The 23,946-nt window shown below is 40.4% G+C and overlaps 1 protein-coding gene across 4 annotated transcripts in view; it reads left to right on the top strand.

Annotated features, from left to right (window-relative positions):
• Window positions 1-23,946, top strand: part of SMURF2 (SMAD specific E3 ubiquitin protein ligase 2) — a 96,679-nt gene that overhangs the window by 57,321 nt on the left and 15,412 nt on the right. For 3 of the 4 annotated variants that reach the window (XM_074971184.1, XM_074971185.1, XM_074971187.1), the window contains 7 exons: window positions 3,350-3,552; window positions 7,585-7,669; window positions 12,360-12,518; window positions 12,754-12,819; window positions 18,996-19,200; window positions 21,559-21,662; window positions 23,589-23,703. In XM_074971184.1, coding sequence (XP_074827285.1) covers window positions 3,350-3,552; window positions 7,585-7,669; window positions 12,360-12,518; window positions 12,754-12,819; window positions 18,996-19,200; window positions 21,559-21,662; window positions 23,589-23,703 — 937 coding nt within the window. The remainder of the gene's footprint in view (window positions 1-3,349; window positions 3,553-7,584; window positions 7,670-12,359; window positions 12,519-12,753; window positions 12,820-18,995; window positions 19,201-21,558; window positions 21,663-23,588; window positions 23,704-23,946) is intronic. The other variant, XM_074971186.1, reaches the window with a different exon arrangement.

The following is a 23,946-nucleotide window of genomic DNA, read 5'->3' on the forward strand; positions in this document are numbered from 1 at the left end:
TTAATCACAGGAATCATTCCAGTTAGATTTCTCTGTACTGGTCTTCATATCACTGATTTTTTGGTGGATTTCATCACTGTGGAACCCGAAGAATGCCAGTCTTTACACAGTGGGCTTTATGAAAAAGGGATTCTGACAGGTTGACAAATGTCTGCAGATATGCTATAACTATATGGGTCAGAACTCTTAAGCTGATTGTTACAAATATGTAACCAGTTTTTGAAATCAGTATAATCAGCTCCACTTACAATAGCAGTCAAATCTGTCAACCTTCATTTCCTCAAACCAAGTGGACTTCTGCTATTATCTAAGCTGTAAATAGTCTCTGTGCATTTTATTCTGGAGCTTTTTGCAGACCCTCTGTGTCTTCTCTTCCTTCCTCAATAGCCGTTATCCTTTGGAAAATTCACTGTGGATAAGGAATAGATGGACAAATGACCTGCACTGTTAAACTTTCAGTTCTACTATATGCCTGCATTTCTCAATTGAAAGTACTGGCTATTTAATAATTTTATTTATGAATTTATATTTTCTTGATTATATAAAAATGTCTATCCTAAGGTCTAGATACACAAATGTGTCCCTAGTTTTGGACTGTGGAATGTGTGGGTAGACTGTTGTGCCTATATGGATCCCCATTTGACACATTGGAGGTTCTAGAGTAGCAGCCGTGTTAGTCTGTATTCGCAAAAAGAAAAGGAGTACTTGTGGCACCTGCATCCGATGAAGTGAGCTGTAGCTCACGAAAGCTTATGCTCAAATAAATTTGTTAGTCTCTAAGGTGCCACAACTCCTTTTCTTTTTATTGGAGGTTCTGTGAAGGATCATTGTATGAACCCATAATGTTCATAACTCTTCTTCACCAACCCAAACAATCAGGACCAACAATTTCTACCTCACTTGTCCCATTTACACTATCCTCATTTGACACCCTTCTCAAAACATAATGGGGGGGACGGACAGACAAGTCTTGTAGGATACCCTGAAGTTCCATATGCTCTAATCCCTCCACTTACCCCAGTGACCCCACCCCATCTCCTGATCTCTTTTTGCATTCACTTCTGTCGTGTTCTTCTCCTTATCCTCTCACTGTCCTCTGGCTCTTCCCTCTCCCCTCCGCCCCCGACAAACATCTCTCCCATCTTAAAAAAATATATATATATCCTTGGCCTCACTTTGCCTCTCCAGCTATCACCCTGTCTTCCTTCTCCCTTTCATCTCTAAGCTCATTGAACATGCTGTTTACAATTTTTGCCTGGAGTTCCTCTCCTCCAATTCCATTCTAGACCCTTTCCGTTCTGTCTTCTATCCCTTGCATTCAACTGAAACCACTCTCGACAAAGTCTTTAATGTCCTCTTCTTAGCTAAAGCTCAGAACCGCCACTCCATCCTCCTCGACTTGTCAGCCACCTTTGACACAGTTTACCATGCTTTTCTTGAAATCTGTACTGCTTTGGTTTCTTTGACTCCGACCTCTTGTCATTCTCCTATCTCTCTAATTACTCCTTCAGCGTGTCCTTTTGGAGGATCCTTCTAATCCTCCCTCCAACTTTCTGTGGTGGTTTGGAGGTCATCGTCTTCTCGCTTTACACTTTTTTTTTGTCTCTGGGTAATCTCATCCACAAACACAAACTCAACCTTCATCTCTATGCTGATGACTCCTAGATCTACCTCTCTACTCTGGAACTGTCTCCTTCTCTCCAAACTAAAATCTTGGCCTCTGTCTCTGACATCACCTTGTGGATGTCGAGCTGCCAGCTCAAGCTAAACATGGCTAAAACAGAGCTCCTAATTTCCCCCACCCCCAAAGTCCTCCCTGCCACCTCCTTTCTCGATCACTGTGGACAACACCAGCATCCTGCCTGTCACTCCCTGGGCTTGTAACCAGGCACCCTCTGCGACTCAGATCTCTGTGTAGGTCCTCACATCCATGCTATGTCTAAATCTCGCTGATTGTTGTTCTGCATAACATCAGTAAGTTATGGCCTTTTCTATCCATTCACACAGCTAAGACTTTCATACAAGCCCTCGTCATCTTGCGTCTCTCTTACTGCAATATCCTTCTTTCTGGTCTTGACAAATGCAATCTTGCCCCACTCATATCTGTTCAGAATGCTGCTGCAAAGATAATTTTCCTAGCTTGTTGCTTTTATCATGTCGCCCTTCTCTTTGAATCCCTTCACTGGCTCCCCCTTCTCTATTGTATCAAACATAAGCTGCTTGTAGTTACTTTTAAGGCCCATCATAGTCAATGCTCACCCTACCTGTCATCATTCATTTGCTATCAAGCTGTCAGTGCTCACCTCCGATCAGCCCATGATTTCAACCTCCATTGTCCACTTATTTTCAAATATACACTTGTGTTACCCATGCACTTGGGAGGAGCACCCCATTAACATCAACATAGCTATCTCATTATCCACCTTCAAATCCCACCTGAAAAATCTTTTGCCATGATGCCTACAAAATACTTGACAATAGTTAGGCTGTTAATGTGCGGGGACTGCTGCCTATCGTTCTGACTAATATTGTCTTATTGTTTACTTGTGTGTATCTATCCATCTGTTGTCTCTTGTCTTATAATTAGATTGTAAGCCCCTTGGGACATGGACTGTCTTTTTGTTCGGTGTCTGAACAGTGCCTATTGCAGTGGGGGTCCTGGTTTATGACGAGGGCTCCTAGGCATTATGGAAATGCTCAAGTAATGTCTGACCAAGGGTGAAAGTTCCAGAGCTTCAGGCCCCTCACTAAAAGTACCGTACTGCCAGCCCCCGTTCCCTCCCCCCCTTTTTTTTTTAAAGTGTGTGGCGAGGTGCTAAATCAAGTGCTTCACATGACCTAGCCTGCTGCCGCAGCAGAGAGCAGCAGTCTTTAAGGTAGGCAGAACCCATAATAATTTGAGCTAAAATGAACGCCCTGAGTTGTATCTGGAAGCTAATTGACAGCCAGTGCTTATCACAGAGCACAGGCATAATGTGCTTCCAGCAAGAAGTGCTGCTAAGCTAGTGGATTGCTACGTTCTGCACTAACTAATGTTTTCAAATGATCTTCAGATGTAACCCATGTAGAGGACACTGGACAAATGTATGACTAGCTTAGCAAAGTCTACATACAAAAGAATAGTTTGCTGCCTTATCAAAGCAGTCTTTGACACAGCGGATACCTGAACATTTCTCACCTGTTTTATGAAATGAAGACTTAAACATGAGTGACTATTTCCTGCACTTTTAGTGACTGATGCTTTCATCTATTGTATGTAAATGTTGTTTCATAAAGGATAGACGTGGTTGGAGAGAATAATTTCCTTGGTTACAAAAGGCAGTAACCTTATCTCATTACCTCTCAACAGACCAGCATCTGAATATTCTAGTCCAGGCAGACCTCTGAGCTGCTTTGTGGATGAGAACACCCCAATTACAGGAACAAATGGTGCGACATGTGGACAGTCATCAGATCCCAGACTGGCAGAGAGAAGAGTCAGGTCTCAAAGGCACAGGAATTACATGAGCAGAACACATTTACATACTCCTCCTGACCTGCCTGAGGGATACGGTATGTGAGTTAAAAAATATCGTGACATTATTCCAGTCCTTTAAGAAATTAGGTAAATGGGGTTCCCTCTTCCCCTGCTCTTTGTAACTTTTTTTGATCCTCTTTCTTTGATAACTGGTTTAAAATGCTGATCTGTCTGGGGTCTGCACAAAGTCTTAAATTTAAGATTGGACTTCAGATGACAGGCTTATTGTAAAGCAGTCAAACATTCTGTGAGGGAGGATGGAGCACATTTTCTCATTCCATTGTTCCTGTGTTTGTTCTCTGAACAATTTAGTGACGTTTCTATAAATGGGAAATAAATACTTCCCTGCACTGTTTCACAATTAGGTGAAGAAATGTGCCAAATGGAAACCATTAGTGAAGGGCAGACAAAAATGGTAACTGCATTTGGAGCTATTGAATTTTTCTTTAAGATTTTTGCTATTCCCAGAGTATGTATTTGTTTCCATAGTAGATTCTTACAAGCATGCACTTAAATGATTGGACATGTACCACATGTATTAATCTGCAATTGAGCATACATGTTCAATGGTCAAATGGGCAAACTTAGGTATGATTTGTGGTTAAGTTAAAGAAAGGACTTTGATACATTTTATAAGCTCTTTATCAAGATTAATTTAAATTTAAAAACATAATTCGATTCTCTTACCTTCTATACCTAAATTAAAGTGGGAAGGTTTATTTGTGCCTTAAGAGGGGAGGGAGAAACTCTTGCAGTTTTTAATCTTGCAGCACAGAGCTCAGTATGTGGGCAAAACTCTAACTGCAGTGGGAGTAGGAACAAGCCATATACCAGCATTTTTGAAAGTCCTCCCTTATATTTCGTTAGTGTGTAGATGATGGATGATAAATTGCAAGTTAAGAACTAGAAAGGAGGAAGCCTGGTGCCAGTAGAAACGTACATTACAATAAGATTGATTAGAAAGAGGCTGGAAAATCATGGAACTTGTTAAAAATCATATGGCTTTCCCCCCACAATTTACAGAGGTTCACCTACTTTGTTTCCATAGTATTTAAAAAGGAGGCCATCACTACTACATCCTAAAGCAGTTCAACCTAGTGGATAGAGTATTGGGCTGGGACTCAGAAGATCTGGGTTCTGAGGATGTTGTGAAGGCCAAGACTATAGCAGGGTTAAAAAAAGAACTAGATAAGTTCATGGAGGATAGGTCCATCAATGGCTATTAGCCAGGATGGGCAGGGATGGTCATAGACTCCAACTTCCCCTCTGCCCACCCCCCCCCTCCCCCGGTGCTGCCCCGCCCCTCCACCACCCTTGCCCCACCCCCCTTTACCCCAAGTCCAAGTCCCTGCCCCACCTCCTTACCGCCTCCTTCCCTGAGCGCGCCACGTCCCCAGTCCACCCCCTCCCTTGAGGAAAGTCCTAAGCGCCACCAAACAGCTGTTAGGCCGTGGGCGGGAAGTGCTGCGAGGGGGAGGAGCAGGAATGCAGTGCACTTGAGGGAGGAGGAGGGGATGGGGGTGGGGGGAGCTTGGCTGCTTGGCTGCCGGTGATTTTTCCCACGTAGTTGGCATTTATGGGGATGGTGTCCCTAGCCTTTGTTTGCCAGATGCTGGGAATGGGTGACAGGGAATGGGTCAATTGGTGATTACCTGTTCTGTTCTTTCCCTCTGGGGCACCTGGCATTGGCCACTGTCGGAAGACAGGATACTGGGCTAGATGGACCTTTGGTCTGACCCAGTATGGCCGTTCTTATGTTCTATTCCTGGCTCTGCCACTGGAGTGCTGCGTGACCTTGGGCAAGTCTGTGCCTCAGTTTCCCCATCTGTAAAATGGGGATAATGGTACCGCAAAGCACTTTGAGATCCACTGTTAATTGAATTGTCTCGTTAGACTGACTTCACGCTTGGTAAGGCAACTCACATCTTTTCATGTATTTATACCTGCTCCTGTATTTTCCACTCCATGCATCTGATGAAGTGGGTTCTAGCCCATGAAAGCTTATGCTCAAATAAATTTGTTAGTCTCTAAGGTGCCACAAGGACTCCTCCTTGTTTTCACTGTGTAAGAGTGGAGTGGTGTTGTTACACTTTGATCACGTCACATATTTTGTCAAGTAAGCTATAGTGGATGACATAAGTAGTTAACGTCTGCATGGTAATGTGATCTTAGAATCATAGACTATCAGGGTTGGAAGGGACCTCAGGAGGTCATCTAGTCCAACCCCCTGCTCAAAGCAGGACCAATCCCCGACTAAATCATCCCAGCCTGGGCTTTGTCAAGCCTGACCTTAAAAACTTCTAGGGAAGGAGATTCCACTACCTCCCTAGGTAACGCATTCCAGTGTTTCACCACCCTCATCCTGAAAAAGTTTTTCCTAATATCCAACCTAAATCTTCCCCCACTGCAACTTGAGACCATTACTCCTTGTTCTGTCATCTTCTAAAAAAAATCTTGTGCCTCAACATTTCCTAAAATCAAGTGCTTTTAGCTATACAATAGGTTTAATTGCACTTCATGAAGTTTCAGTTTTTGAAATTGGTAGACTTCTGGCACAACTGAACAAGCCCTAACCCATTTGGCTAGAGCAGATACTCTCACCATTGTAAGTGTAGCTGGCCAAGTTGACTCCATCTCTCATAATACCTATAAAAACACTTAAACACAGAGATAATGCTGTGATCTCATTAAATGTCTAATCTTTTTAGTGGAAGTTTTTGCATTTGATGTGGTATTCCTCATTATCTAGAGGCTTTTATAGGACACTACCAGCTGGTAGTAGAGACATACCTATGTCATGGATAATAACTTGTTAATTACCTAGATATCTGGGTCAAGGACATCTGAATTGACTCTTTAGGGAAGTGGAACATTTTAAAGTAAAACATGGAATATTTAGGAGCTGCTTTGAATTTATGCTTTTTTTTTTTTAAAGGCTGCATTCTTGTCAAATATTGTATCCAGACTTCATCTTTCTAGTGTACAAGTAGGGGAATATTGGAATACTTTTGTTTTAGACTACTTGAGAAACTTTACCACATTTGGTAGTTCTGGAAGGCTGGTACAAAGACTGTTTTCAGACATGTTTCCACATTGTTCAGTTGCTGGTATAACACTACGCTTAGGCTTTGTCTGCACCACGCAGCTTTTAGTGACACGGCTGTGCCATTACGGCCGTGCTGCTATAAGTCACGCAGTGTAGCTGCTGATTGAGGGCAGGAGAAAGCTTTCTTCCTGACACACAACTTCTACCTCCCACAAGCGGCAGCAGCTTTGTTGGCAGGAGAGTGCTCCTGCCAACAAAGTGCTGTTCACACCGACGCTATTTGTCTGTAAAACTTTTGTCGTTCGTGGGGGGTGTTTAACACCTCTGAATGACAAAAGTTTTGCCGACAAAGTTCCAGTGTAGATAAAGCCTGAGACTCTCTCTACATGGGACTTTTACTCCTGTTTATAACCATGTAATATGTGTTAGTTTAGTGTTTGTAAAATGTGTGCTATTCTAGAGTTTAGGCACTGCCTTAGAGGAAATAAAAGCCCAGTATTGCTGAGGCTTTATTATGTAATCCCAGATGTAGACACAGTTCCAGAAGAAACTGAAACCTTTGTCTCATAATAGACTCCTGTGAACTGCAAAGAAAAGATACTGCTCTCCTATCCATATCTACAAATTGTAGTATTTTCCCAAAACTCTGAGACTGTAGAAAAACCATTCCATGCCTCTAGCAAAAACAAATATCTAAAAACTGTCAGACTGCCAATTTTCAAGGCTTGCTACTATGCTAATTGACTCTGATTTGGATTTCTTAGTTGGACGCCACATGCAGCCTGCTCAGCCTGCTGTCAGGAAGCCTAGCTCTCTGTATGTTAATCCAATGACAGTACCTAGAAACCCTTCCATGTAAAAAATCTGTTTAACCACATTTTTAGAGCATCTCGTCTTTTGAGCAGGGTTGTTTGTCTATAACCTTGTAGTATGAGCTGGATTACTTTTTTCTTTTCCTTTTTCCTTTCATGCATGTCTATCTTTTTGGTGGTTCTTATATTTATTTTATCTCAATTAACAGAGCAAAGGACAACTCAGCAAGGTCAGGTCTATTTCCTGCATACTCAGACCGGTGTAAGCACATGGCATGACCCAAGAGTACCAAGGTAAGAAAAGAACTCACATGTCTTTATTGTTATATGAAGTCTTAAATTAAACAGGACTCTCTTAAAATTGCTTGTCCTCCAATATTGCACTGTTTAATGTTACTTAAGAGAATATGCAGACTGGCTTGGTAGATGAAACACCCCTTCCCCCCCCCCCTTCGGTCCCACCCCTCCACAGCAATCCAGCTTGTCATCTTAACATAAGCCACTCAACAAAATAAATTAGACCCCTTGCATCAAAAACTAAGACTTCAAAGAATTCTTCAATAATAGAAAGTCTCAGAGAATAAACTAAACTGTTTTTATGAAAGAAAGTATAGTACCTAATGGTGTTAGTATCAGATATAGCCTCAATGATTATAACCAAGTCTGGCTTTTTATCCCTAATAAAATAATGGAACACACAGTAGAAGATGGAAAAATCACTAAGGCTTTGTCTAAACTACACAGCTTTTAGCGATACGGCTAAAAGTTGGGCAGTGTAAACTCTGTTTGTCGGCACTTTTGCTGACAAAATACTTCCACCCTCTATGAGCGGAGTTCTCCTGTTGACAACGCGAGCATTCACACAGGCACTTGCCATGGCAAAACTTTTGTCTTTTGGGGGCGGGGGATTAAGCACCTGTGAACTGCAAAAGTTTTGTCGTTCAATTGGCAGTGTAGACAAAGCCTTAATATGTAGGGCTGGCTCGTAGGGCTGGCTCGTCAAAAATTCTCAGCTCCTGCTGAGAGAAATGGGAGCTCCCAGAAGCTCAGCAACCTGGCTTCTGCCTTTAGGTACCTAAATGAGAACTGAACTCTTGTAAAAATCTGGCCTATAGAAGATAACTGAACCATGAAAATTTAGCTACATAAATGTAAGTGCAAATCTTGTCAGACAAACTGGATTATATTTTATTTGCAGACAAGCCTGGGAATTTAAATTCCTAACTGTGCTGGACATTAAAAATTGTGGATTTAACACAGACATTGGTTTTATGGCTCATTACAACAATTTTAACACATTCTGCTGCCTACTCACCCTCCTTTGCCCTATGACTGCAGAGGTGCTAAGTGCCCACTTCATTTTAAGTGGTCTCCTAACCACCCCTTGTGTTTAACAATCTGTCCCACCTTATATTTAGCTGCAACACTCTCTGGTTACCTTCTGCAGATTTGAGGAAGAGCTCTGTGAAACTTGAAAGCTTGTCCTTTTCCAACAATAGAAGTTGGTCCAATAAAAGATATTACCTGACTTATCTTGTGTCTCTGGGTTATTTTGTTGACAGAATAAAAAAAAATTGAAGAGAATATGGTGGATGTCTTGTATGTTAATTTTTAATAATGCATTGGATACAATATCTTATGGTCTCACAATCAAAATAATTCAAATTGGCTTGGGTATGAATACCGACCCATGGTTTAGAACTAGCTGAAGGACTCTAAATAAAAGGGTAATGAGAAATCTCAGTTTTTGAAGCTGAGAAAGACGTGTAGTGTATTACTTCAGGATTAAGAGTTAGATCCCTTTTCATTAAATATCTTCCTTTAATGATCTGGAAGAAGGGAGCAGGCAGCACATATATGAAATGTAAGTATTACATTAATTTGGGAGGAGATATTATGAACACCACTGAGGACAAGGCACTAATACAAAGGGACTTACATGTGTTAGAAAGGGATGCTTGAAACAGCAACATATTATTTAACTTGGAAAATGTAAGCCAATTTGTTTTTGTAAAAAAGGTAACTTGCAACATTGATATTCAATGGGATATAGAAGTCATGAAAATGGTGGGATACACCTAGAGGTGACCATGGATAGCATTTGTAATAGTCAAAAAGATCCAATGTAAGGCTGTGTGTACAGGGGTATTGTATAGTGGAGCCAAGAGGGAATACTCAGACTGTTCCTCGGATATGGTAGTTAGTTCAGGGCATCTCATTACCCAAAGACAAATGGGTAGGAGTACACACAAGAGAACCAAATTGATAAAAGGGCTAGAAGGGACTGACTTGATTCTTTACACACACAAAGCTAATGTGTACAGCTTAGCTAAACATTTAAAGGGGAAGATTAATCTGAAGTGGGCAAATATTAGGAGGAAGGGGAATGTAACTAGGACAGGGGTTCTCAAACTGGGGGTCGGCCTCTACCCTAAACCCCCCTTTGCCTCCAGCATTTATAATGGAGTTAAATATATAAAAGTGTTTTTAACTTACTTGGGGGGGTCGCACTCAGAGGCTTGCTATGTGAAAGGGGTCACCAGTACAAAAGTTTGAGAACCACTGAACTAGGAGTAATGAATTAAGCGGGAAAAGAGATCACGAAAATATTCCATACATCGATGAGATGTACTAAATTCTGGAATGGTCTCCCAAGGGAAATGGGGAAGCCCAATTTTCTTGACATATTTGAAACTAGATTATGTACTAGAAAAATGTGCTGTGCAGAATAAATTCTGTCTTTTCAGGGAGATGGCGAGGAATCCAATACATCTTTCCATCTCCACTTTCCAGAAGATTGAGGTTTACTGTCCCACTCATTAAACATGTCCCTGTCTGTAAAGAGAGAGAATATTGTTAGTTTTAAAAAAAAAAATCCTTGTTAACACGCTGGAAGCTCTTTAAGATTATTACCTCCTAAAATCTGCAGATGCTAATGTAAAAATGGCATATACAGCCCTAAATTGGCAGCCAGCCCTGAGATTTATAAGAAACTTAACAACTTTGTGGTTGGCTGCTGCTCATGTTTCTTCCCATGTAAATGGATGTTGGATTGCCAGAAGTGAGTAAGGTGCTTCAAACCATAGTTTGAAGTTTTTAATGAAAATTAAAAGTTTTTAATGAAAAAGTGACACGTTTGCTGTGTGATATACTACTCTTGAGACAAGAAAAATACCTTTCTTGTGACATTGTCCTGAATCTTTGGTGACTATGGAGAAGATTTTCTAAAACACAAAAGGCAATTAAGGAGCTGATGCGAAATTGTCAACTGCCATTTGTGCCTTGGAAAGTGTCATGCAGGGGAAGATTTTCTGTCATTTTATGTGGGCAATATATTCTCTATCTTGCTGCGTAAAACTACTCTCCATTTTGTATGTGGGGACTTTTTAAAAAAATACACCTTAATTTATCCACGCTTTTTGTGCCTCAGATAATCAAAGTTGCAAATGAGAGCATATTGACATTTAGTTGTTTGTGGGTGTGATCAGGTGGCTTAACCATCTACTTCCATCATTTTGCCCTGTCATTATTTACAGCTACAGACTGTTGATGCAAGAAAGGAGGGTTTAGAAATTATACCTGTAGCCTATATAAGTACACTGCCTCTCTCTTAAACAGATCAGCCTCATTTTGGTTGTTCATGTTGGGGATGGGGAAGGAAACCCAAATTCTAGAGTGGTGGCAGAATACAATAACACTTATATTCAGCTACTTTTGTATTTAATAGATTTAATTAAGAGCAGCACAGACTTCTCAAACTGTAATTATAATGTAAAAGATAGAAGCTGCTGTGTGATAGCAAGAGGTCAGTGGATTTGCAAATTAACAATTTCGAAAAATTGATTTATTAAAATGTTTTGGACAAAAATTATTTGCTTGGTATTTATTGCTCCACCTAAAAATGTGAGCTACTAAAGAGATTTCCTTTCACTATACTTATTGTAATCTTCTAAATTCTTTCATATATCCTGTGTTAAAATACTATTTTATAACTGTTTACAATGACGCTACTCTTGTGAATCAAAAGCAATACTGCTATGCTTCATATCCTACAACAAGACTGCACAAAGGGTATAGTGGGGTTGACGGTTTTCTACATTAGTTGAAGACTGCCATTGTTACAAACTGGTAGAGAATTGGGGCACTGGTCCTTTTACAAAAGACACCAAATGTTTAAAGATGCAGCATAATAATTTGCTTTGTAAAAAGTCATAATTATGTATTTGAGGCCAAATTGCTTCATGAGTTACATATGCCCTACTTCCAAGGATGTTAACAGAAGTTGAGCTAGAATACCTAAAGGTTGTCAGGGAGAAGGGATGTTTTTTATTCCTCAGAGAAATGCTATGCAGTTTTTAAAAACCACGGTATTCATCTTAAATAAATTAACCTGCAAATGCTACTTGCATTCATCTGACTTTAATAGAGATTACCTGAGATCACTTAATTGTTTACTTAAAATACTAGTTAAAGAGCTTTTCTTGCATCTAACTGTTTGTTTTTTAAAACAGTCAAAAATGGCTTTTGGTTTGGGCAGATATCCATGCATAAATCTTCATGGAAAATGTAACTAATCAGAAACGTGGTTTTGTTTTGTGGGAGTTTTTTAAATGTGATTGAGTGGCTTAAATGATTAATATTACTTTTAAAACTGTTTATTGTCAAAACTGGCGCAACTCCTGTTGGCAAGTATGGTGGCAGCTTTTATTTTTGTTTTAAGTCTGTATTAAATTAGTATCTGATTGTTTTGTAAAAATGAAGATTATGTAACAACTGCTTTTCCAATGCATGTGTAGTCGGGTGTGTATATTTTCATTTTCTTTGGTAGGCTTGTACCTTGGGAGTAGAGATTCCAGCTGAACAGATTAAGTTTCTGAAACAATACATTTTCTCAGACTTCATGGAATTGTTCTGTTACATTTACACTTGTTTGGCTCAGAAGCCAAATGCTGAGGTATTTTTCATTTTATATTTGTTTTTGCAGGGATCTTAGCAACATCAATTGTGAAGAGCTTGGTCCACTGCCTCCTGGATGGGAGATCCGTAATACAGCAACAGGCAGAGTTTATTTTGTCGACCATAACAACAGAACGACACAGTTTACAGATCCGCGGCTGTCTGCTAATTTGCACTTAGTTTTAAAGTAAGTTTGAGAAGTGTACAACGCATATTAATTTTAATATTAGAACAAGAGGGTGACTCTTGTGAGAGTGCTTGTTATAAGCCAAGGTGCATTCTGTCATTCTGTGTTATGTAAACTCTCTGCAATAGTATTTTCCCTTTAATTAACATGCTGCAGGCATCTGTGTGTATAACATAGTATATATGAGAGCTTTGATTACTATATAAATATTTTAATCTCTACCACCCTTCAACAGGGGCGTGGCCACTGTGATGTCATGGGGGGGCAGGTGCCGTCCCATGGAAGAGATCTGCCACCCCAGGTGAGATATTGTATAACAGTGGCATTTATCCAGGGACAGTAGAAGCGTTGCCTGCTGTACCTTTTTGCATTGTCTTCAGATTTTAACGTTTTAATCTATGGGGTAACAAACTGATTAAAAAAAATTAGATTATATATTTTGTTGTCATTAAAATGAAAAATTGATGCATTGGGCCAGGGAGCAAGTAGCTAGGTATCCTTCAACAGTTTGTCCAGCTCTCTAATAAAGACAATTAGAAACATTCTGAACATAAAGAACCACTCATTGGAAATGGAGCTACTACTAAACACGGAGAAAAATAGTAAGAGTATTTATGATGTGCATTAGGGAATATACCCCAGCATTTTGAATCTTAAGCAAAACCTAAATCTGGGTATTTTCAGATACTGCCTTTTTATTATTATTAAATAAACATTAAGGAATTCTGGCTGTCATTTTCATTCCTGATGTACTCATTTTGCATTGGAGGTGTTTCTATATCACTATATGTGGAAACCAAAAACAGTACAAATGTTTGTTTTTGTCTAGACACAGCTATCGTCTTGTCCAGACATTGCTGGAATTTTGACTCTGTTGTTTCTCACACTAACAACTTTTTAAGACCTTTGTTTTGGGAAACACCTGCATAGCATTAACTAGGTTGTGAATCGAAGAAACAATGAAGAGCTGGATGGACAGAAAGCCATATGCAGTCAACATAAGGAGGTGCTAGGGAGGGATGGCAATAAGTTTCCTTAAAGGGAGTCAGGGTATGTCTACACTTAAACTGCTATAGCAGCACAGCTTCAGTGTAGACACTACCTATGCCGACAGAAGAGGTTCTCTCATTGGCATAGGTAATCCACTTCCCCAAGAGGCAGTAGCTAGGGTCGATGGAAGAATTCTTCCTTTGACCTAGCGCTGCCTACATAGAGGGTTAGGTGAGTATAGCTATGTCGGTGGGGGGTGGGGGGATTTTTAGCTATGCCAATAGAAGTTCCCAGTAGACCGGCCTTCAGTCATTGGGAAGTGAAGCCAAGAAGAGTATGTCAGGAGCCAGCAAGTAGAAGAATCAAATTAGGCTCTGAAAACCTCCAGAAAAGCTTTTTATGTAACTTGTGCCATCACCTAAAAGTTGGCTAGCTGATTTGGGAAAATGGCTTTTGTATGGACAATCCATATCTGGAATCTAGTGAACTGAGAGAATTTGCCATCTAAACATGAGAAAAAATATTTTTAAAAAATGTTTTGAAGACCATATTTTTGAGTGTTACGGGCATTTTATGAAAGTCTTCATAGTCCAGGTTGATGGCTTCTTTTTATGAACCATGTACCTTTTTTTCTGAACTGTGTTTAGATTCCTTGTCTCCTTAGCTGCCTGCTGGCATGGAAACTGAATTTACCAGTGATATTTTGGGAGCCTGCACACATCCAACACACAGAAGAGATTAATTTTAAATATTTTTAATTGGATATTTTAACCAAAAATTCTCTTTATAACCATAAGATTTTTATATTTGTAGAAAATTCAATTCGTCTGAGTATATTTTTAAAAAAGAATATTCTGGTTAGCACAGCCTCTGTTTAGCTCCACCAGTTGCCGTTTCATAGATATTTACAAAATAACTATGACATGGTGGTTTGCATGACATTTTATTGTACTTACAATGGAGCTAGCTTTGCATCAGAAAAATCCAGTTTGACTTGCAAACTCCAGAACCATTTTACACTACTTCAAGCTGTAAGACCTATAACAACATGCTTAAGTTTTTCATTTGTACATCTGTCTTTCATTAGAAAAGGATTTTAGAAATTCAACCAACAGTGTCTGCAGGCTGATAAATCTTCTGTCATGTTTGTTCTTTTATTGTACCAGACAGGATATGTGAAAGTGATTCTCTCTCCGTGCCCCCCTTCCTGCGGTGGGGGCGGGTGGGGGGGAAAGAGAGAGAGCATTTGCTCTGAAGTAAAAACACGTTGTTTGCCTTAGGCCTGAAAGATTTTGTAAATTATCTGAAAAATAAAATAATATTGTTTAAGAGGGGATGGGTGGATTATAATTCTAAATCCAAAAATATAACCTAGGGTTCAGGACAGATGACACTGACTTTTCCGTTGAGCAGAGGTGCCATTTTGCCCCGATGCCATTATATATAGCTACCTAATTCTGTTTAAAATTTAAATATTGGCCCAGAGTTACTGATAGTTTTCAAAGCTGAATGAGTTAAATAAATGCTTCATTGAGGATATTACTTTAGAAGTGTAGTTGAGCAATTTTCTGGTGACACAAACGTTGAAAAATAACTGAAAATGAGGAGGAATCAAATAGCAAAATACCAGCATCAACAGTTCAGAAATGGTAAAATAATGTGTTTATTATTTTAAGTACTGCAAACTATTTAGCTAATACACCTCTATCCCGATATAACATGAATTCGGATAGAACGCGGTAAAGCAGCACTCTGGAGGGCGGGGCTGCGCGCTCCGGCCGATCAGTGCGTCTGGCTCCGACACGCTGCTCTGAGCGGCATGTTAAGGGTGCCGGTGGGGGGCCTGAGGGGTTGGATAAGGGGCAGAGGGTCTCGGGGGGCAGTCAGGGGACAGGGAGAAGGGGGGGGGTTGGATGGTTCAGAGGTTCTGGGGGTGAGGCGGTCAGGGAACGGGGGTGTTGGATAGGGCGTGGGAGTCCCGGGAGGCCTGTTGGGGCGGGGGTGTGGATAGGGGGCGGGGCAGTCAGGGGACAGGGAGAAGGGGGGTTGGGTAGGGGGTGGGGTCCTGGGGGTGATTAGGGATGGGGGGGGGTCTGTGGAGGTCAGGGGACAAGGAACAGGGGGGCTTAGATACGTGGTGGAGTCTTGGGAGGGGTGGTTAGTGGCGGGGGGGTCTCTGGAGGGGGTAGTCAGGGGACAAGGAGCGGAGGGGGGTTGGCTGGGGCGGGGATTCTGAGGGGTCAGTCGGGGCGGGAAGTGACTATTAATAACAGAAATGCTCGAGGCCAAAGCAAGTTCAATATGACGCGGTTTCACCTATAACGCGATAAGTTTTTTTGGTCCTGAGGCCCGTGTTGTATCGGGGTAGAGGTGTACTTCATTGTGATTTGGTTTTGGTCTGATTCAGCTAATACTATTTTATTTTTCTCCGTCCAGTCCTGCTGCTATTTTAAAGAGCTGTAATTTGATGCATAGTTCTTAAACTCATGGTGATTTCACAGATTACTTACTTTTCCTTTAAGACTGAGATTAATTGGCTTTGTATCTACAGGACTAGTATCTTTAGTACAGTATATTGTATTACCTTGCCTGGTAGGCCCTAATACAAGGGATGTTTTTACTGGCTTGCCCTTGTGGAATTAGAATGTGCAGGAAATGAAAGAATTATTTCCTTTTAACTTCAGCATCATCAAGAGTTATCCTCAAGTATATGGAGTTTATATTGTTGTTAAACATGAATCTGTTATTATATGTCTCATCATGAGTGGGAGGATAGTGTTAGTTATAAGTCATGGGTGCATTGAAATACATAGCCCTAATGATGTAGGGTTGGATTCAGGAGCTATGTGGGGACTTTGCTTCAAGGGCCATTTGGAGGTGGACCTTTAGGGCTGGTCTATACTAGATGATTAAGTTGATGCAGCTACGTTGCTTGGCGATGTGATAAATTCATACTCCTGAGTGATGTAGTAAAACTCACATAAGTCCCTGTGTAGACAGTGCTAAGTTGATGATAGAATTCTTCCATCAACATAGCTACTGCCTCTTGTGGAGTGGGTTGGCTGTGCCAATCGGAGATCCCCTCCTGATGATATAATGAGCATCCATACTGAAGCACTACAGCAGTGAACCTCACCATTATAGCGTTTTAAGTGTAGACAAGCCCATAGAAATGATTCTCAGTTTCTTGGGAAAGAATGGAGAGAGAAGTAGGATGTCTTACACTTCAGCTCTGAGTAGCACTGAGATGTTGGTTGTCTGCCTCATTTATATCATTTTAGTGCCTTTTTTAGGATAGTGGTTTTAAGATAACTGTAGCTCATTGTAAGTAAAACCAACAATGGTCACTTTACAGAGGTATTTTTAGAGTTCAAATTTAATTTTCCTTCTTCACCCCAAATAACTGCTCCTGGAGATTTCTCTGATATCTGCTTCTTGCGAAATCTTAGGTGAAGCAGTTTGCAGTTTATTCTAAGAGATTTTCAATGGCAGAAGGGGGAGGAAAAATTCCACTGATACCTGCTTCCTGACCAGCAGATTATTAATAAGTTCTGTGTCCTAAATATTGGTGGTAGAACTGAATTTAATTCCATTATCCCCTCCTTAGAGCCTGTGGAATAAAAGCAAATATTAACATTAAAACTCTAATTTTTGTTTTAGTGATTTAGAATGTGCCCTATTGCAGTGTTTCTCAGACTGTGGCAGCCTGGACCACCTTGTAATTGTTGTTGGTCTGCAGTGACCTTTCTGGTCCCAGTTTTCCTCCTTGTTTCACCCTGCTAAATTGCATTAAAAGAAAGGGTTCTGTAATAACAGAATGGCTACTGAAACCCTGGAGCAAGCTGGGACTTTCACTTTTAACTGCCAACCCTGAATGTTTCAGTGGTGAAAACTTGCTGGAAATGAATTCTGGTTGGCCATTGTTCATAGGGAGCTTTCTAGGAGATCATGTTCAAAACAGTCAACAGACTAAAATATTTTCAGGTCTAAAATTATGCATGATTCTGTTTAGAATGTTTGGTGTATGAGGTTTGAGATATCATTAATAACATTCAACTGAAAAAACACACCCTGAATTCTAACCTTCGTTATACAGTACTGTACATTCAATGTACTATCTTCTGTGTTCCACATGAGACTTTTTGCTGGACAGCTTAAGTAAAGTGTACCTTTTTTACACCGTTGTGCTAGGTCATTGTTTCCCGGATGATGGGTCAACAGGACATGGGAAGATTCTAAGCAGGTCGCAGGCATAGTGCAGAGGGGGAGCCCAGCTCGCACTCACCCTGCAGCTGCTGCTGCTTTCCTGTGGGGCTGGGCCTGACTCCCCACTCCAGACGTGGCCTGCCATGATAGGTTACAGCATCACTGAGGTTTGGGTTGGTCGCCCCACTTTCATGACAGAAGAGTGGTACTGTGGCCCTGTGAGCCAAGCCACAGTGCCCAGAGTGGGGAACTGGGCCCAGCCCAGTGGGATGAGAACTGCCACTGTGGGGTGAGTGCAGGGCAGGCTCGGTCTCTGTCCCACTCCCCCATCCCCACAGGTCCTCCCCTCTGCACTGGGCTGCGATTAGGGTTGCAGTGCTGGGGTGGAGGGTGATGTTGTGGGTGATCAGTGCCCCCTCGGTAGGGTGAGGAGGAGGGGGCAGAAGAGGACACTGGCCTATGGTTTTGCCCCCCTCCTTCTTAGTTGTGTTGCAAAAAAAGGATGAAATGGACCTTGGTTGTGTTGCAAAAAAAGGATGAAATGCAGTTGGTGGGTCACCTTATTAAAAAGTTTAGGAACCACTGATCTAGCTCAAACAGTATCCACTTATTGTGTGCAAGATGGACACTTTCACATGTCTGTAGCTTTATAAAATCTCTTAGAATTGGTAGTAAAACTACATGATTATCTGTGCCAATTAGTTACATGTGAACTCCCTACATTCCTGTGGCCCAGACTAGTCCAGGTACAAGGGACAAGGTCCTTGCCAAGCTGCCAATACAAACATCTTTTTGTAAGCTTACTCTTTTGCAGACAAGCCATTTAAAACAGACTGTGGTATTGACTGTAGATTAGAGGCGTAGTATTTGGCATATCCCCTGAATTTTAAAATGGAGGAAGGTAAAACATGCAAAGGAAATATGGAAATGGTATCTAAGAAATTCAGTGTCAGCAGCTCAGTGGTAAAACTGTATAGATAATGCTTTATTATATAGTGCTATAACCTTTTACGTACTTCATAGAATAGCACTAATGGAAATAACAAACCCTGAAACCAACTACTTGCCAAGAAAGACAGAAGCATGTGTCTTTGGTCAGGATAAGGTCTCTGGATTTTTTTTCTTTTTACTGAAACTGGACATTTTTAAAACATAATTACAATAAGTAACCATGTGCAATTGAAACTAGTTTTGTTGTAAATACTAAAATTTAAAAAATATCTGAGAGGGAAATAGAGGCATGTGACTTGCGTTTCTGAAAATAGCTCTGTTTATTTCTAGCCGTCAGAACCAACTTAAAGATCAGCAGCAGCAACAGCAGGTAGTATCGTTGTGCCAGCTTCCAGATGAGGCAGAATGTCTGACTGTGCCAAGGTATAAGCGAGACCTAGTGCAGAAACTCAAGATTCTGAGGCAAGAATTGTCGCAGCACCAACCCCAAGCTGGCCACTGTCGTATTGAAGTCTCCAGAGAAGAGATTTTTGAGGTAATCTGAAGATAAGGAAACTCTACCCATTTTTAAGTGATGGGAGAGGGAGAGTAGGGGAGGGAACTTTTCCGAGAGGTGGTGATGGTATATTCTGGGGTAAGGGTTCAGGAGAGTGTATAGATAATCACCGATCCTAGATGGGATGTGATTCTCTTCCAGTAAAGAAATGAAAAGGGAGGGGCAGTTGTTTAGGAGAGTGGAGAGTGTAGATTGAAAATTTATATCTTTTTTTAAAATAAATATAACAGGTAAATAACTTCATATAGCATTCATCTTCAATATTTTAATTACACAGTATGTATCTCAAATACATATTTTTGTTTAGATTTTTGAAAATCAGACATTCTAAAATCATGAATTCTCAAGGCTGATGACTGACAGGAGACACCCAACGTGCAGTGTTCTTGCTGGAATTTTGCAATATTGTTTTGCTGAATTAATCATATGCAGTTGTAATTCTTTGGCTCCCCTCCACCGCAACCTTCTCACTTCACACTCAACTTCCAAGGCTCTACATTGTGGTCACCATTTTTCCATCCAAGCAGGATTGGATGAGTCTTTCCTTTGAAGACTTGCTCATCTCGCTTTAATTAGCTGTGGGGGCTGCTGTGCAGTAATCAGACATGCAAAGTCACAAATTTATCATGAGTGACGCGATTTCTAAGTAAAATTAAGCCGCACTCACGATCTTGCGATAGAACTCTCAAATGTCAGGATTTATTTATTTGCTTAAAAAATTAAAATAAAAATAAAAATCCTGACATTTGAGAGCTCTATATCGCGAGATCCTGAGTGAGGCTTAATTTACTTAGAAATCGCTGTCAGCCAACAGCTTCCCCTCCCCAGGGCGCTCCCTGTACTAGAAAGGTACGTTTTTAGCCTGTGTGGTTACAGAGGAAAGGTTGAAAATGTGACCTTAAAGTCTCAGAAACCAGTATGGAAATAGAGAACCCACATTTCTCATGATTTTTAAGCCAATGGACTTTTTTTAATCTCATGATATTTAGGGGTCTGACTCATGATTTTCTAATAGCAAGGGTTGGCAACGCTGAATGCAAGCTGTAGTTCCTTGGAGGCTGTGTGCTAGCGCCAGGGGATCATGACATTGTTCTCAAACAGAAACTATACATTTAATTCCCAGTTCTTCATTCCTCCTACCTCTCTGTTCTTCGGTTTCTTTATCCACACATTTTCTTCCAGTAGTGCCTGCGAGTTACCCGATAGAGGTGTAACTCTAGCTTTCCCAGTAGCAGGGGGCACCCAGTGCTTGCAATACTTGATATTCCTTAATGCTTCCCTGAAGGTTTGTTTTTGTACCTACCCTTAACAGATTGTCCATGTTTTGTCTTCTTAGACAGGAGAAATGAGCCCTTATCTAGCACTTTCAATCTCCAAAGCAGTTTACTGACAATTATAGCTTTTAATTACTTTAGAAGTATAGAAGGACAAAACAAAGAGAAACGATCCCTGCACATGATAAGCAATTTAAGGATCCATGGCTTTTCTAGCGTATCTATTCTTTTATTTGACAAGTAATGTTATGTTGGTAGAAAACATAGTAGCCTGAGAAATGGTGGTTAATAACTGAAAGGACACCATCTGGTTTAGGTACTGAGAGTCAAATGATTTATCATAACAAATAGTATATAAATCCATGATGTGCCCACATCTTGAATACTGCGTGCGGATGTGGTCTTATCTCGAAAAAGATATACTGGCATTAGAAAAGGTTCAGAGAAGGGCAACTAAAATGATGAGGGGTTTGGAACAGGTCCCATGTGAGGAGAGATTAGAGGCTAGGGCTTTTCAGCTTGGAAAAGAGGAGACTAAGGGGGGAATATGACTGAGGTATATAAAATCCATGAGTGGTGTGGAGAAAATGAAGAAGGAAAAGTTATTTACTTGTTCCCATAATATAAGAACTAGGTGCCGCCAAATGAAATTAATGGGCAGCAGGTTTAAAACAAATAAAAGGAAGTTCTTCACACAGCGCACAGTCAACCTGTGGAACTCCTTGCCTGAGGAGGTTGTGAAGGCTAGGACTATAACAGGGTTTAAAAGAGAACTGGATAAATTCATGGAGGTTAAGTCCATTAATGGCTATTAGCCAGGATGGGAAAGGAATGGTGTCCCTCTGTTTGTCAGAGGGTGGAGATGGATGGCAGGAGAGAGATCACTTGATCATTGCCTGTTAGGTTCACTCCCTCTGGGGCACCTGGCGTTGGCCACTGTCAGCAGACAGGATACTTGGCTGGATGGACCTTTGGTCTGACCCAGTATGGCCATTCTTATGTTCTTACGTTATGTTCTATCCATAAACAGCAGTGAATATGACAGTAGATGATGTGATTGCAGGAGTCTTACAGGCAAGTCATGAAGATGAGACCTAAGGATCTGTGGAAGCGATTAATGATAAAATTTCGTGGAGAAGAAGGCCTTGATTATGGAGGGGTTGCCAGGTATGCTAGAAAACATGACCTAAATTATCCACTGTATTCTGAATCCTAAAGCTATCTTGCTCCTAAGTATCTGTGTTTAAGTCTTTTTTTTTTAATGTGTGTTCCATTAATAACTTGTACGTCAAAATTGTCTCTACCAGTTTTCTGGTGTTTCTATAGAGTAGAAAATATACCCCAACATAGGAATTAATATCTTGAAAGTAAATCTGCAAGATTATTGCAGATCTTAACATAGATGCATTTTAAATGTGAGACATGTTTCTAGTAACTCCACTGAAGATGTAGTTGTTTTTTTCCCCTCTGGTTACTGAAGCTTAGATATCTGAGAGTTTACACCATTAAGGACTGACTCCACCTTGTGGTACATTTTTGGTAAGAAAAGTAAGTCTAATATGGTAGTTTTCAATGAAAAACCTTGACTAGGATTTCAAGTCAAATGTTAGCAGTTACTAGAGTAGGGAAGTAAAGCCTATTTTAATTTCTCACTTGTTAAAAAAAACTTTTTTTCTGCTGGTAGCAAATATTTCGGTTTAAACATCATTTAAAACGGTTTTGATGTAACAGCTACAATTATTTTAACATATGAAGTCCTTGTTGCTACTGTAAAATAGCCTAGATGCTACTGTAATACAGTCAAAAATATTAATATGTCCATCTTGGTGGCATATGGATGTGTGACCTGTGAATGAAATAAGCTGTTGGATAGAAGTTAACGTATTTATTGTGGTGAATAGCACTTTTATGTTAAATTCTAAAAAATACATAAGTAGTGAGAGTTGCAACTTTCATTCATTCTTAAGCATCCATCTGCCCCCCAAAATTGAGGAGTATTTCTTTGGCATCTCTAGGTGCTGTATGGCAGGTTGTTGTAATGAAAGACACAAGGCAACTCTTTTATTGAACATATCTTTAGACCCCTGCGTGGGTACAAAATTTGTATCTGCATCTGATTCGCGATCCGCAAAAATGTTCCGCAGATATCTACATCCATGGATATAAAGCATATATCCATGGAGTTGCAGGGCTCTACATAACTTTACTTGATTTTTGCATAATGACACTATAGTGTGTTTGCTTCATGTAACATCCCATCCGTGGAGAATAACTTCTCATTTAATCATTACTGTTACAACAATGTAATATTTTGCTGACTTAATTTCAGCTGATTGTTCAGTTATAACAAAAATGGTTCAAAACTAGAAATAAGAGATGCAGTAAGGTGTCATTTTCCATGCTTCCGCTAGTGTTTTCTAGCGCTACTTCTGGTTGGCATACCCTGGACAATCAGCCCTCTGCTTTGTGGGCTGCCAAAGAAGCAAAGCTAAGGAGCAGCATGAAAAATTATGGTTGTTCCCCTCCGCCCCTTAAGCCAATATTTACCAATCAGTACAAACTTACTTAGCACTTCAGATTGAAGCCTTCAATGTAAATGTCCTTCAGGTAATGGATACGTTCAGCAGAGTATTGTACAGCAGCATCTGAAGAAATGGTGTTTTACCCACGAAAGCTTATGTCCAAATAAATCTGTTAGTCTTTAAGGTGCCACCAGACTCCTTGGTTTTTTTTGTGGATACAGACTAACACGGCTACCCCCTGATACTATACAGCAGTGTTGTATCGTGAGTAAAATATACAAAGTACAACCTTGTCTTAAATGTGTAATGCCTAAAGAAGGGGAAGCAACCAGAAACTATTGAGATTAAGTTGAAGAAAAGGCTTGGAGAGCTGAGAAACCAGCCAGTTTTCAAGTACTGTATGTTTACTGGGCGAGTAAAAGTAATTTCTGCTTTCTGTCCTGTGTATAGCTTAACTGTGTATTGATCGTGGTAAATATTTACAGTTGAAAACCTAAATTTTTGCACAACTTCTCAACATAGAAATGTATTTGTCTGAAACATGAAGTAAAATAATTATTTTTTTCCCCAGGGAGTGGCTTTACCTGTTGTCTCATGAAATGTTGAATCCATATTATGGCCTCTTCCAGTATTCACGAGATGATATCTATACGCTGCAAATCAACCCAGACTCTGCAGTTAACCCGGTACATATTATGACAAATGTACAGAACTCATTCTTTCTGTGACCTAGGAAATTCATCTTCAAATAAGCATGAGGAATGCCTTAGACTTAGGAGTCTAATTCTCACATTATCATTGCTAGAAATTGGATTTGTGTAATGGCATGACCCCTTTGTATTTAGAATTAATCAAAGAAAAATACCAAATATTTCTCCTTAATTTTGGTGCCAGATGTTTGAATTGCGTTAAGGAAAGCATGAATAAAA

This window comes from Natator depressus, chromosome 14, assembly GCF_965152275.1.
Source record: "Natator depressus isolate rNatDep1 chromosome 14, rNatDep2.hap1, whole genome shotgun sequence".
Lineage (NCBI taxonomy): Eukaryota > Metazoa > Chordata > Testudines > Cheloniidae > Natator > Natator depressus.